Here is a 16,611-nt window from a genome sequence, read left to right as displayed (position 1 = left end):
TCCGCCGCTGCAAGCGCAGCCAAGCACCTCTACTTGCGTAGACAGTACCGCGCTGAAGAGCCACGTGTTGGGAGTCACGTGACCGGCTCCACTGGCTGGAGGCGGTTGGAGGCACCTGCGCAGCTCCCCGCCCCTGGCGCGACCTTCTCCCAGCGTCCTGAGCGCGGCTTTCCCGCCAGGACTACGCTGAAGCGGTTTTCGGCTTCGTCCTCGCGTGTCTCCGGCTCTTATTTTGAGCTTCTGCTACCCGTTTTTACGTCAGTTGTTCCACCATGCAGCGTGAACCTCCGAAGAGGAAGCAAGAGAAGAAGGTGGAAAAGCGGCTTTTTGACGCCACATCCTTCGGGAAGGACCTGCTGGCAGGCGGGGTGGCGGCGGCTGTGTCCAAGACGACGGTGGCGCCCATCGAGCGTGTGAAGCTGCTGCTGCAGGTCCAGGCGTCGTCCAAGCAGATCAGCCCTGAGGCGCAGTACAAAGGCATCGTGGACTGCCTGGTGCGGATTCCCCGTGAGCAGGGTGCGTATGCTCCAACCTTCCCTCCGCGCAGGGTCAGCTTCTGGGAAGAGGGAGTGGGTGAGCCAGGAGGGGACGCTGCGCGGGCACCAGGGCCGTGTGTGTCGGGAGTTGATTTCTGTGCCTGGGATAATACAATTTCTTAACCAGTCTATGAGGCTCTGCTTTCCCAGGGTCAAGAAGGCCTACACGTGAGCAGTCCTTGGGCAGGAGGGATCACCACCTTCTCTTTCCTCTACATTTCTCCTTCCTAGTAGGCCTTGCACCCCAGTGCGCCTCTACCTGGCTCAAGAGGGAAATGGTTGACCTCCCAGGATTGGGGGAGATGCCATTAGGCACTTGGCTGTATGTTAATAAGTGCTTTAAGGTTCTGAAATATTTGCTGAAATAACATGTTTAAGACAAGTATGCCAAATGGAGAAGGCAATGACACCCCACTCCAGTACTTTTGCCTAGAAAATCCCATGGGCGGAGGAGCCTGGTAGGCTGCAGTCCATGGGGTCGCTAGAGTCGGACACGACTGAGAGACTTCACTTTCACTTTTCACTTTCCTGCATTGGAGAAGGAAATGGCAACCCACTCCAGTGTTCTTGCCTGGAGAATCCCAGGGACGGGAAGCCTGGTTGGCTGCCATCTATGGGGTCGCACAGAGTCGGACATGACTAAAGCGACGCAGCAGCAGCAGCAGCATGCCAAATAGAGAAGCACTGGGGCCTCTCTAGTACGTATTCAGTGAAAAGAGCTTGTTTGTTCTCAGGAACTACTGAAGACTGACTGGGGTTGAAGCTTAACAGGCACTCACGTCTACACATGTTTTAGGAAGATGCCAAAAAACCTCAGTGGTGCGTGCGTGCTTAGTTGTGTCCGACTCTTCGCTACTCCGTGGACTGTAGCCCTGCCCGGTGCCTCTGTCCATGGGATTCTCCAGGCAAGAATACTGGAGTGGGTTGCCATTTCGTTCTAGAGGGGATCTTCCCCACCAGGGATCGAAGGTGTCTCCTGCATTGGCAGGCGGATTCTTTGCCACTGTGCCTCATGGGAACCTCAGTCTAAACAAACTATTTTAATGCAGTATTTTTAGAAATCAAAATTAATGAGAAAAATCTATGGTGAGCAATGTAAAAACTCTAAGTAGAGACAGGATCAGTTTTCTTTTTTTGCATCAGGCTCTGTTTTTATGTAAAATTTTGATATTTTGGTTCATTGTGGAGTTTTTCCCGTTAATATTGAAATGATTTTAAGGAATAATGAAAATGCCTTGTTAATCATTCATTGCCCTCACCTTGCAGACTGGCTTCTAAGTTAGCTAAGTGAATAGAGGATAAATTGATCAGAAACTTTGAGCTGTATAGTGTAGTATTAGTCGCTCACTCCTGTCCAACTTTTTGTGACCCTGTGGACTGTAGCCCGACAGGCTCCTCTATCCATGGGATTCTCCAGGCAAGAATATCATTCCATTCTCCAGGGGATCTTCCTGAACCAGGGTCTCCTGCATTGCAGGCAGATTCTTTACCATCTGAGCCTCCCATATATAGTTGGATTCAATTGAAACATCTATAAGAATTTTAAAAAGGGAAATAGGCCTATTTGTTGTATATTCTGAACAAGATGTGAAGTGGGTTCAACTCAAGTGCAGGCCTTTCTTTCACTCCTAAGTCTAAGATAGGTTACGTTTCCTCTTATAAAAAAAGGATTCCTGGGAATTCCCTGGTGGTTCAGTGGTTAGGACTCCAGGCTTCCACTTCAGGGGGACACAAGTTCGATCTCTGGTGGGGGAACTAAGACCCTGCAAGCAGAGTATTTAGGGTTGAGGATATAGACTCTTAAGGCATAATCTATACTGTGGATATAGTGTGCCCTGTCTGGGAGCTTAATTTAGATCTTTCATAGTTAATGGCTCACATCTTTTCACTTCCATTTATTTTATCAGAGCAAGCTTCCCATTTCTCTTCAGAGAAGTAGGAGCCTCTTTATTATTTACTAATATGCTTTAAATATTTAGTGAGGTAAAGTTAAATATTCTGGAAAGATTGTGCTGACCAATGCTAAATCATTTTATATTTTAAATGTTTTTTGTAATATTTAAACCTAAATATGTTAAATATGAAGCTTCTCTGGTGGCTCAGCAGTAAAGAATCCGCCTGCAGTGCAAGAGACTTGGTTGGGTCCCTGGATCTACAAAATCCCCTGGAGGAGGGCATGGCAACACACTCCAGTATTCTTGCCTGGAAAATCCCATGGACAGAGGAGCCTCTCGGGCTACAGTCCATCAGTTCAGTTCAGTTCAGTCACTCAGTTGTGTCTGACTCTTTGTGACCCCATGAACCACAGCACGCCAGGCTTCTCTGTCCATCACCAACTCCCAGAGCCTACCCAAGCCCATGTGCATTGAGTCGGTGATGCCATCCAACCATCTCATCCTCTATCATCCCCTTCTCTTCCTGCCCTCAATCTTTCCTAGCATCAGGGTCCTATCAAATGAGTCAGCTCTTCACATCAGGTGGCCAGAGTATTGGAGATTCAGCTTCAACATCAGTCCTTTGGGTTGCAAAAATAGGACACCTCTGAAGACTGAGTACATGCACACACACATTCAATATGGCTCTTGTAAATTGAGACCATTCTGAATAGTATTATGGCTCCAGCTTTCTTTAAGCAGAATTTTAAGAAAATGTTTCCTAGTACATACAAAGCCTTGTTATCAATACACATGGTATATCCTATGTTAAAAGATTAGTAATTCACAACAGGGATAATATTGCCATCTAGGGGCATTTGGGGAAACTTGTGAGGAATTTTTTGTTTAGCACAAAGAGGGGAGTAATCCTTAAATGCAGTGATATGAAAGGCAAAATCCAGGACTGCTAAACATCATGCTGCCCCTGTACATGGTCAGTCCTGTACAACAAAGACATATCCTGCAATGGAATAACTCAGATCTCCCACTGGATGTTCTTATGGCACTCAAACCTGTTTTTGATTATTTACTTATCAACGTAAACTGTCCAGGGCATGATTTTAGTACACACTAATTTCAGTAATGCAGCTGTCGTGTAAGTAGAGGAAAGACCGTACTTTGTTTTGCTCAGAATTTTACTGAGAGGTGTTCATCATTGTGGAAACTCATGTTAACAGCTCTGTGTGTCATATTTGATCACCACTTACATCATCTTCATTTTTAAATATTGAATTATGATTGTATAGATATACTAATTATTAAGTCCTTTTTTTAAAATGTCAGTGTGTATCTTAAACACAACAGATTCATTACTATTATGTCTCTGATGTGATCACACCTCACCAATTTACTAATTAAAAATACATATTATAAACTCTTATTTCCTCTTTGTATGTAGCAAAGAAGGCATTATATTGACTTTTCTTGAGCTAGTGAAGAGGTTATTGTCTTTGTATTCTATTTATAGGTAGTAAAGGAAGCATTGTAAAATATTTATTATGTATGGAAAACTGGAACCTGGTGGGGTTCAGAATCACTGTGCTAGATCATTCTGGAACTTTACTAGGCAGTCAGATTCTAAGGCTTTTGTTTTCTGGAATTTACTTTCTGTCTTGTGAAAATCAAGGTACATCGCCATCTCAGCGTTCTGAAGTTTCTCTTGTTTTCCATATTCTAGTTTTACTGATAACTTTTCCTTTCTTTAGGCAATATGAAATGAGGATAAGAGACAGTGAACTCAGAAGGCAAAACTAGGTGCTCTCTCACTATCTTCTTACCTTACGTCTTTCTTTACACCTCAAGGAGACATCTCTTCATTCTTGTTCTGAACATAGCTTTAAATATCTCTTTGGGTGTCTTTGATACTTTTTAGTATCAAAGGGTTTAACCTGACTAATGCTGTTTTTAAAGATTTATTCTTTAGTTGGTTTTATGACTTTCCAACTTTGTATGTATACTTTTATTATTTAGTACTGTTCAAACCTTCATTATACAAATAATGCATGTTTCTTATAGAAAATTACAAAATATAGAGAAACCAAAAGTTTAAAAAAAAACTGCTAATATTACCACAGTTAACATTTTAGTGTCTTGAGAGTGATTCTTTTTCACTGAGTAAGCTATGTATCAGTAAATATATTTTAATTAATATAAACTTCTATTTAGTATATTGTAACATAGGTTTTCAAGGATATTATAAGTCTCAGTTTTTAAGAGCCCAACAGAACTCTTCTCTTTCAGGTATTTCTGGACATGAGTTCATCAGCTGTTTTTAATATGAACTTTTCCAAACATATTTTTCTGAAGGCTAAAGCAGTGAGGTTTTTAAATCTTGAAGATGATATTTGGGGGTATTAAAATATTAGGTTTCAGTTCAGTTCAGTCACTCAGTCATGTCCGACTCCTTGCGACCCCATGAATCGCAGCACACCAGGCCTCCCTGTCCATCACCAACTCCCAGAGTTCACTCAGACTCACATCCATCGAGTCGCTGATGCCATCCAGCCATCTCATCCTCTGTTGTCCCCTTCTCCTCCTGCCCCCAATCCCTCCCAGCATCAGAGTCTTTTCCAGTGAGTCAACTCTTCGCATGAGGTGGCCAAAGTACTGGAGTTTCAGCTTTAGCATCATTCCTTCCAAAGAAATCCCAGGGCTGATCTCCTTCAGAATGGACTGGTTGGATCTCCTTAAGTATATGCTTTATGTAAATAAAATAGGAAAATAAACTTTACTGATATTTATTAAATGACTTGGCTCTGGTACCTATGATTGGCCAAGTGTCAGTTATATATCACAGGACACTAAGGCATCCTGAAAAAAGAGTAAGAGTAACACAGGGGAAAAGGGATGACTGGAGCCCTTGCTCAATTACTGTATAATAAATATAGTTTATGTTGGCTCTGTTAAATGGATTTATAGAGATAAGACTATTTGAATATTTGAAATTGTCAAGACTATTTGAAATATAGATTCACATTATTTTTAAGAATGAACCTCATTCTAAGGGTGCCTTGAGATAATAGCAGATGATAGCATGAAAACATCATAATTAGCAAGATACTTGAAAGTACTGTGTTTTAACTAGTAAAATAAACGCTCAGTTGTGTCCTAATATCTTAAAGTTTGACCTAACCACCCTATCTAAATAGTCCTTCCTCATTCTCCTTCTGCATATTACTGTTTTTTTTTCTGGACACCTAACATTTATTTCTTCATTGTCTGTCTTTGTAATGTAAGTTCCATAAGACCAAGAACTTTATTCCCAGTGCTGTCCCTAGCAGGTCTGCTCTGTGAGTGTGTGTGTTAGTCGCTCAGTCGTATCCGACTCTTTACAACCCCATGGACAGTAGCCTGCTAGGCTACTCTGTACATGGGATTCTTCAGGCAAGAACACTAGAGTGAGTTGCCATTCCTTTCTCCAGGGGATCTTCCCGACCCAGGGATCAAACCTGGGTCTCCTGCATTGCAGGCAGATTCTTTACCATATGAGATACCAGAGAAGCCCCTGCTATGTACTTGGTATCACATAAAAGGTTTTTAAATGAAGAATCCTTTTTTTTTGTATAGTTATTGAGTATAGTTGATTTACAGTATCGTGTGAATGAAGAAGCTTTATCTCATTCTTTCATTTCTCTTTTGGATGTGTTTTACAGATGCACATAACAGGATGGTATAGTGGCAAAGGTACATAATTTGCTTTTTTAAGTATGTACGTATTTGAGAATCATTGATTGCATTTTTTTAACTAATAGGCAGACTGTCTAAGTATGTTGGAGTGTACAAGTCTCAAATATACATACACTTGACCCTTGAGCACCATGGGTTTGAATTGTGTGGATTTTTTTTTTTTTCAGTAGTAAATACTACAGTACTACATGATCCCCGGTTGGTTGACTTCATGGTTGCAGAATCGTGGATGTGGAGAAACTACATATAGGGGAGGCAGACTACAAGTTATACTTGGATTTTTGACTGCGTGGGTCATCAGCGCCCCTAACTCTCACATTGTTTAAAGGTCAACTGTATACCCAAACATGCCTAGCATTTCCATTCTTGACTTGTAAGTTGACCAGTAACTGACCTGGTAACTTTTCCCCATTTTCCCCTAAGTTTTATATTAATTCTTAATTACTTTCTCAGAATTAAGTTCCAAGGAGGTTTTTTTATCATCTTTAAATTTTGAAGAGATTATTTTTACTAAGCAATTAAGTAAAAAAAAAAAAAAGGCAACACACCTTAGATGTTCTGCTGTTAGAGGAGAAATATACCACAATCCCCATGTTTTTCTGTATCAATTTTGTGATTATATATTTGGAAACTGTCCTTTAATCTGCATGACTGCTGCTGCTGCTGCTAAGTCGCTTCAGTTGTGTCTGACTCTGTGCGACCCCATAGACGGCAGCCCACCAGGCTCCCCTGTCCCTGGGGTTCTCCAGGCAAAAACACTGGAGTGGGTTGCCATTTCCTTCTCCAATGCATGAAAGTGAAAAGTGAAAGTGAAGTCACTCAGTCGTGTCCAACTCTTAGCGACCCCATGGACTGCAGCCCACCAGGCTCCTCCATCCATGGGATTTTCCAGGCAAGAGTACTGGAGTGGGGTGCCATTGCCTTCTCCGAGAATCTTAATGAGTAGAAAATGAAATACTACTACATTTCCATCACTCTTGCTTTTCCTTTGTTTTATTCTGATCAAAAAATACTACTGTTTTTATTCAAAGTGGATTTTCCCCTAGAGGCAATAGAGATGTAATAGTTCTAGATCTGTAGTCAGATAGATGTAGAAAGATCTGGAATTAGGAAAGACTGGGAATCCCAGTCTTTTCCTTACCTTGTAACCTTGAACAACTTTAATTTAACTCTCTCAACTTCAATTTCCTCAGTTCTGTACTGGTTATAATAGTATTGTATGTTTGTGAAAGTTGCTCACTCATGTCCAACTCTTTGTGACCCAGTGGATAGTAGCCCACTAGGCTCCTCTGTCCATGGAATTCTCCAGGCCAGAGTATTGGAGGGGGTAGCTGTTCCCTTTTCCAATGGATCTTCCCAACCCAGGCATTGAACCCAGGTCTCCTGCATTGCAGGTGGATTCTTTACCATCTGAGCCACCAGGGAAGCCCAATAATTTTATTACCTACCTCATATGGTAGTTTTGATGGTTAAACAGGATAATCCCTGTAATAAAACAGACCACAAACAGTAAAGGCTGGAGAGAGTGTGGAGAGTAGGGAACCCTCCTTCACTCTTGGTGGGAATGTAAATTGGTACAGTGGCTGTGGAGAATAGTCCAGAGGTTCCTCTAAAAATAGAGCCACCATATGGCCCTGAAATCCCACTCCTGGACATATATCTGGAGAAAAGCATGGTCTGGGACTTCCCTGATGATCAGTGGATGGGAATCTGTCTGCCACTGCAGGGGACATGAGTTTGATCCCTGATTTGGGAAGACTGCACATGCCGCAGAGCAACAAAGCCCATGCACCACAACTACCGAGCCCGCCTGCCGCAACTGCTGAAGCCTAGAGCCAGTGCTCCGCAACGAGAGAACCTACCGCAATGAGAACTGCACTCCGCAATGAGGAGTAGGCCCCACTTGCCACAACTAGAGAAAGTGCATATACAGTAATGAAAACCCAGTGCAACCAAGAAATAAATAAATAAAGCACACACGCACCCCAGTGTTCACTGCAGTACTGTTTACAGCATCCAAGACACGGAAGTAGCCTAAATGTCCATCAACAGAGGAATGGATGCAGATGTGATACAGAAATACAATGGAATATTACTCAGCCATTAAAAAGAAGGAAATAATGCCATTTGCAGGATCAGTGATGCACCTAGAGCTGTCATAATGAATGAAATAAGTCAGTCAGAGGGGGGGAAAACCATATGATATCCCTTATATGCAAAATCTAAAAAGAATTTATACAAATAAGTTTACTGACAAAATAGATACAGATTCACAGACTTAGAGAATGAACCTGTAGTTGCCAGGGGCAGAGAATAGTGGAAAGGCATAGTTAGGGAGTTTGGGATGGACTTGTAAACACTGTTATGTTTAAAATGGATAACCAACAAGGACCTACTGTATAGCACAGGGAACTCAAGTGACAGCCTCGTTAGGAGGGAAATTTGGGGTAGGAATGGATACATAAATGTGTGTAGCTGACTCCCTTTGCTGTCCACCTAAAACTATCACTACATTGTTAATCAACTATACTCCAATATCAAATAAAAAGTTAGAAAAAAAAGAGTGCTATAAAATATTCTACCTTGTGTCTGTTGCATGGTTAGTGCTTAATACATTTTAACTCTAATCATTGTGAATACATTCCTGAATTTACAAATGTTCATTCCTCATCATCATTTGTAAATGAATGTACTTGGGATAAATTTGTTTTACATATAAAGTAGATTTTTGTAATCTTATCTAAAGAACCTACATGGTACATAGTGTACCTAGAGTATAGTTTAATAAAATGCTGAAACCTAGCCTCCCAAAATTATATTTCTATAGAAAATGTATTCAGAATTCCACTTTGAAGTTCCTCCTCTTTGTACTCTTACTAAGGACATTGGCACTCCTAAAAGCCTGGTACATCAGTGAGTTGAAAAAAAGGGAATAAGAGTAAGGTTTTGCAGCATGATAATGTGGAAAAGGGCTAAAGGAAGGGTTTTTAACCTGATACCTGTAGCTTCAGGGAATCCACGAATCAGTAGTAACCATGCAATAGTATTTTGTGTGTGAGAGAAATATTTTTTCAGACATAACTCATTAAAAGCTGCCAGTTTTCCTGTTATTCTTCTAGAGGTTTATTTGTTTCTAGAATTTCATCGAGATGTTGACAGTTGTTTTGTTGAATCCTCTAGGTTGTTTCACGCAAATACAATTTTGCTAAAAGGAATACATTCTGTCAACAATACCAAACCATCTCAGTCATAAATCTGGCACTCTGTCATGGTTCCTGTTAATCTGCAGATGTCTGTCATCAGAATTTTCTCTTTATATTCAATTCGTTGCTGCTGCTAAGTCGCTTCAGTCATGTCCGACTCTGTGCGACCCCATGGACTGCAGCCTACCAGGCTCCTCCGTCCATGGGATTTTCCAGGCAAGAGTATTGGAGTGGGTTGCCATTGCCTTCTCCAATTCAATACGTTAGCCAAAGTTAAAAGCTTTTTACTACTTATTTGTGATACTCTTTTGTGAAATAGATATTAATTCAGTACTGTAATTATAATCGGACTTCCCTGGTGGCTCAGACAGTAGAGAATCTACTTGCAGTGTGGGAGACCCAGATTTGATCCCTGAGTCCAGAAGATCCCTGGGAAAAGGGAATGGTTACCCACCCCAGTATTTTTGCCTAGAGAATTCCATGGACAGAGGAACCTTGCAGGCTACAGTCCGTGGGATTACAAAGTGTCAGAAACGACAGAGAAATGAACACTTTCACACTTTTCATAATCATATTATATAACAGCTCACAATCTGAAACCTGTAATATCTCAATACCATCTAAATCAACCATTTCCAAAATGACTATTAATAAATAAGAGCCATGTATAAAATGGGAATTCCAATACATTTTTTATACACAACGCTTTTTAAGCTCAGTTTATTAGTTTTTTAAAAAACAAGTGATGATTTTTAATTTAAATCCCATTTGACTGCATTGGCCATTCTCCAGCCAACATGTTCTTTTTTTTACTTTTAAGATCGACTCTATCCTCAGCCAGTAATCTGTTATTGTGTTACTGTAACACAGGTGTAGAAAATAAAATCTTATTCTTCAGTATCATTTACAGTCATATTTTACTTTCAGTGTTTCTCTTCCGCAAGTCTGCAGAAAATACAAATGCTTAACTATGTTGTTAAATGTTGTTAACTATGAAGAACTTAGAAATCACTAAAAATACCTCTGAAAATTAGATTCATCAATCTCCCTCAGGAATTCAATGTGGCTGTAACTAGCAAGCAATATTCTTTTATAATTTGCTTACATTTCTCATGTTTTAAGATTTTTATTTTGCTTCCATTAAAGAAAACGTTGACCTTTCTTAGGTACAAAAGATATTTGCATGATTAAGGAAAGTATTGTAGTTAAGGGACTGAATTATTGAGCCAGATTGCTTGAGTTTAAATTCCAGGTGTACAATTTTCCGACCTAAGTGATACTGGGCAAGTTATTTAACTAACTTGTTTATGCCTTAGAAGTTGTTTTTAATGCATTTCTTCATATATAAAATGGAGAGATTAATATTACCTACCTCATGGGTGATTATGAGGATTAAATGAATAAAAAACAGTTCCTAGAAATTAGTATTTTTTTTAATATTGCCTCAAACATTTTTACAATAATCATTTTCCATTTTTTTAAAAAATAGACTTTTATTTACTTACCATACTTTAATCATTTTCAAACTTTTCTAGGATTTGCTTCTCCAGAAACTCAAAGCTTCAGTAGAGCTTTGGAGACAGACATAAAACTTGATTCTAAATCCTGATTATAGTTTTTAAATTTATAAAAGTTTCAGTTTGTGCATGTATGAAATGGGTACTATAAGAGAACATGTATCATAATCTTAGTGTGATGATTAAATTAAATGTACAAGTATAGCCTTTGCCAGTGCCTGGTACACATTGAGTGCTCAGGAAGTTGTGGCTGTTATCATTACATGTTAAATGCCCTAGTAATTTATGCCTGCAACTGAATGCCAGGTAACTGAATCAGCTGTGAGGACTGAAAAGATTATGTCTTGGCCATTAATATACATCTTAATTGTCTCTATACAGCTGCTTTACATTCACCTTGGGATTCACTAATACTCAATTTTACTTCCCACAAAGTATACTTATTTATTTAATAAATAAATATCTTTCTGTGTATTTATCTGATCCAACTTTCAGTTTCTGAGCACTGGGCGCAGTCAACTGAGATTATCTTCATTCAAATTTTTATCTTTAGGAGACTGTTTATGGGTATTCTTTTCTCCAAGCTGGGACTAGAGCTATCTTAAGAGTAGCAGGGTTCAACCATCTGTAAATACAACTATGGGTCCTGGAGGGATCGCCTGTTGTATTCTGGGGCAGCTAAAGGATTATAAAGGCAGCTCTGACTTATCAGGTAACACAGTGACTGAATTATAAAGTTTGGTCATTTAGTCCATGGAGATTTGAATTGGGAAGATTATTAACCTTGAAAGTTTCCTCCTGTCTCTTCGTCAGGCCTCTGGAAACTGCCTTGAATTGTGAATTCCTTTTATTTGGCTAGGTTATAAAATATAAAGGTAAGACTCTTTTATCTCATTCTCAGGAGTATATATACAACACAATTTTGTTCCAACAGACTTGTCACCATAGGAATTGTATTTTATGATTTGAAATGAGACTAAACTTCTCTTATGAGTACTAGTAAGCTCTGTTTTTCTATTAGTGAAGAGACCTATATTCAGCTGGTAATGCTTTCCATAGGTTTTTAGGTAGTCAAGGCTGCTTATTGGAAATTAACAAAATTGAAATGGAGTGCTTGGAGTTAACACAGCCTTTTTTCCTTCAGTTGGAGACACATGTAAATTTCTTTTTTTTCTCATGAGAAAAGATGTAAGTTTTAGGTAGTTCAAACAGCTAAGTTTGTTAAAACTATGCAAATTATTTAATAATAATACAAGTTTATATTTAGTATGCTTTCTTTTGTAGGTTTCCTCAGTTATTGGCGTGGCAATTTGGCAAATGTAATCCGGTATTTTCCAACACAAGCTCTAAACTTTGCTTTCAAAGACAAATACAAACAACTGTTCATGTCTGGAGTTAATAAAGAAAAACAGGTAATTATTTTTTATTACTTTTAATTGAATGAAAGATTCTTTAAATTATATAGTGCTTTACAGTTTTTAACAGTTTCACATATGTGATTCAAATTATCCCATAGTAACCCTTTCCCCCACACCCCTATCTGCACCCCTTCCCTTTTCTCACTGGTAACCACTAGTTTGTTTTGTGTATCTGTGAATCTGCTTCTTATTTGTTTTATTCACTAGTTTGTTGTATTTTATAGATTCCACATAGAAGTGATATCATGAAGTGTATGTCTTTTTCTGACTTACTTCATTTAGCATAATACCATCAGAGTCTGTCCATGTTGCTCAAATAGAAATTTTTCTTGCTTTTTTATAGCTCAGTAGTATTCCATTTTATATATATAACATCTTCTTTATCCATTCATCTGTTGATGGACACTTGGATTGATTACATACCTTTACAACCTTGGCAGTTACAAATAATGCTGCTATGAACATTGGGGTGCCTGTATCTTTTTGAGTTGTGTTTTGTATTTTTTGGACATATACCCAGGAGTGGAATTGCTGGATCATATGGTAGTTCTGTTTTTAGAAAAAGCAGGTAATTATATTTTAATGTCTCTAAAATTTTCTAAGAAGTAGTTGGATTTGTCTTACCTGAGGTATTTTTTTCCAATTAGAGCATGGTTGATTTACAATATTGTGTTAATTTCTGCTGTATAGCAAAGTGAGGCAGTTCATTTCAGTTCAGTTCAGTCGCTCAGTCACGTCCAATTCTTTGTGACCCCATGAATTGCAGCACGCCAGGCCTCCCTGTCTATCACTAACTCCCGGAGTTCACTCAAACTCACATCCATTGAGTCGGTGATGCCATCCAGCCATCTCATCCTCTGTCGTCCCCTTCTCCTCCTGCCCCCAATCCCTCCCAGCATCGGTCTTTTCCAGTGAGTCAACTCTTCGCATGAGGTGGCCAAAGTATTGGAGTTGTATAGCAAAGTGAAGCAGTTAGACATGTATATATACGTTCTTTTTAATATACTTTTCCAGTATGGCTTATCATAGGATATTGACTATAGTTTCCTATGCTATACAGTAGAACCTTGTTTATCCATCATATATATAGTATTTTATTTCTGCTAACCCAACGCCCCCCTCCTTCCCTCCCTCACCCCACCATACCCCTTGGCAACCACAAGTCTGTTCTCTATGTCTGTGAGTCTACTTCTGTTTTGTAGATAGGTCCATTTCTTTTATATTTTAGATTTCACATATAAGTGATACCGTATTTCTTTCTGATTTACTTCACTTACTGTGATAATCTCTGGTTAATCCATGTTGCTGCAAATGGTGTTATTTCATTCTTTTTTTATAGCTGTTATTTTCCATTGTATATGTACAACATCTTCTTTATCCATTAAAAATCTGTGGAGTTTTATTTGGGGAGGAGGTGCTTAAGTAGTGGAAAGAATAATAATTAAAGCATTAATAACTGTTAGCATATTATAATATGTATTAAGTCATAGAAATTACATATGGAAATTTAGAATTATATTAACTTTTACAAGTTTCTATAAACCTCTTAACACAAATTTAATAACTAAGGGATCTTGAGTTGGAACTTGTAATAGTTGGAACTTCTTTTGACTACGGACTTGTATCAGAGTCCCCAAGACTGTCTTCATGTTCAGTGATTCACTAGCCCTCAAAGAACTCAGAAAAGCTATTATACTCCTGGTTTATTACAGCAAAAAGATGTAGGTTAAAAAAGCACATAGGACAAAATCTAAGAGAAACTAGGTGCAAGCTTCTGGGTGTCCTCTCCTAGTAGACTCAGCTGGACAGCACTTAGTTCTCCCAGCAATAAAGTGAGACAACATATATAATATACTGTCAGATAAGGTTGCTCACTTGAGCCGTGGTGGTCAGGTCTTTGTGGGAGGGGAGTCAGTTTCATAGGCATGTATAATAGACTCAGCTACTCAGTCTCCAGCTACAGCTGCCACCTACTCAAAAGGTCAAATTGATATAGTTTAGCCCAAAGCCCCAAGTATACAAAGGGGTGTTCACCATAAATCAATGTTAGTATAAACTATCTGGTATTGCCAAAGCTTCTGGCATATAAAGACAGTCTTACTAGATAGGATATTCCACGGGCTCAGAAAGTTTCCTCAAAGGAACCTTTGAGTTTGGTCAAGGAGGGAGATCTTTTCAGTATGTGCAGGGTTTGGGCAACACAAGCCTGCTGAATTAACCCTTTACTGAACATTTTCCACCCTATCTCCCCCAAAAGATAATTCCTGTAAAACTAAGCCAGATGGAGCAATTAACTCGAGAATTAACTAGAAAATTTATGTTACTAACATCTGGCCCTAACAGTGTAAATAACATGGCTCTAAAAGTTTCAGTTAACTCTGATCTCTGTTAAAACTCTGTAATAAATTTCAAATCAGTAGAGCTTGAGGTAAAAACATTTTTAGTATGCTTCTAAAGAATATGCTAACACTTTCCTGGTGGTCCAGTGGTTAAGACTCCATGCTTCCAATACAGGGGGCACAGGTTCAGTCACTGGTTGGGAAACTAAGATCCCACATGCTGCAAGGTGTGGCCAAAAGATAAGAAAAGAACAATAAAAAAGAAAGAACATGCAGTCTTATTTAGAATGTAAAGATATTCAGTCAAAAGTAATATGTAATATTTAAATATATATTATTTGTTAAATTTGGCTACTAATGACCCTTCTAATTCTGCCCTTAGACATCAAAATTTTCTCCTATCTCTGTTCCTGCCCTAAGAAAAGTGAAAAAAAAAAAAAACCCTGAAAATGAAAATTCAGTATTTTGGGTTTCTTATCTGGTTTTCAAAGAAACATAGAAGATAGAAAAAACAAGTCAGTGTATGTGATTTAAAAGTAGTTGGTCTACCACAGTAAATATCTCTACATGCTTCTTGGGCTGGCTGCACTGGTGACAGTACTAGCTGTTGGCAAGGATTCAGAGAAGCTGAATTTTACACTGCTAGTGGGAATGTAAAATGATCTTGCCGCTTTCAAGAGAATATGACAGTTTCTTACAAACTAAACATATGCTTATCATACAGTCCAACTCTTGGGCATTTATCCCAGAGAAAAAAAACCTCTGTTCACAAAAAAGCAAAGTATACAATGTTCATAGAAGATTGTTTCATAATAGACAAAAATTTGGGAATAACCCAGATGTCCCAGGTGAATGCTTAAACTGTGGTACATCACACCATAGAAGATCACTAAGCAATAAAGAGAAACACGTTTTAATAAAACAAGTATTGTCTGATCCTCTTGGGATCTAGAAAAGGCAAATTCATAGAGACAGAAAGTAGAATAGAGGTTCCCACGGGTAAGAGGGAGGGAGATTCTCTAATAGGTACAGAGTTTATGTTTGGCATAATGAAAAGTTCTAGAAATAGTAATGATGTTTATACAGTGTTGTCCTTAATGCCACTGAATTATACACTTAAAATGCCTAAACAGTAAGTTTTACCATATAGTTTTAAAAAAGAACAAACATGATACAAACAGCAACTTTGAATGCTAACTGAAAAGATACCAATCTCAAAAAATATTTGCTTTCTGATTTCATTTATTTACCATTATTGAAGTAAGAAAATTATAGAGATGGAAAACATAATAGTGGTTATCAGGAGAGAGGGAGGTGGCTATAAAGAGGTCCATAAATGGAGGATCTTTATCATGGAACTGTCCACTGTGATAATTGGTGGTCATATGAATCTGCACATATGGTAAAATGGCATAGAACTAAATACACACACTGATGAGTGTGTAAAACTTGTGAAATCTGAATAAGGTGGATTTCCATCAATGTTAATTTCCTCTACTATAGTTATGCTGGGCTTCGGTGGCTCAGTGGGCAAAGAATCCTCCCGCAATGCAGGAGTCACAGGAGACTTGGGTTTGATCCCTGGGTTGGGAAGATCCCCTGGAAGAGAGCATGGCTACCCACTCCAGTATTCTTGCCTGGAGAGTCCCATGGACAGAGGATGGCAGGTTACATGCAGTCTGTAGGGTCATAAAGAGTCGAACACGACTGAACCACTGAGCATGCACACATGTAATTATGCTAGATATTATCTTTGGGGAAAATTGCTTGAAAAGTTTATAGACTTCATATGTACTAGGATGCATGTTAATCTGCTATTATGTCAGAGTAAAAGGTTTTTAAAAAATAACCATGGTAGGGAGGTGTGTGCCTACTATATACTCTTTCACTGAACTTTTACCTTGCCCTTTGAGGTAGTTATTTTTACCTCAAACGTACAGATAGGAAAACAAGACAGAGCTTAAAGCATTTGCCCTA

At 38.9% G+C, this 16,611-nt stretch overlaps 1 protein-coding gene across 1 annotated transcript in view; it reads left to right on the top strand.

The window, feature by feature from the left end:
- The window catches only part of SLC25A31 (solute carrier family 25 member 31), a 28,665-nt gene continuing 12,054 nt past the window's right edge, over positions 1–16,611 (top strand). Inside the window, exons 1-2 of the mRNA XM_019977149.2 lie at positions 1–516; positions 12,162–12,289. Of these exons, the coding sequence (XP_019832708.2) occupies positions 273–516; positions 12,162–12,289 (372 nt within the window). The 5' untranslated portion in view covers positions 1–272. The remainder of the gene's footprint in view (positions 517–12,161; positions 12,290–16,611) is intronic.

Source organism: Bos indicus, chromosome 17 (assembly GCF_029378745.1).
Source record: "Bos indicus isolate NIAB-ARS_2022 breed Sahiwal x Tharparkar chromosome 17, NIAB-ARS_B.indTharparkar_mat_pri_1.0, whole genome shotgun sequence".
NCBI lineage: Eukaryota > Metazoa > Chordata > Mammalia > Artiodactyla > Bovidae > Bos > Bos indicus.
Note: the sequence above shows the minus strand (reverse complement) of the source record. Positions and strands in the feature narration are given on the sequence as shown.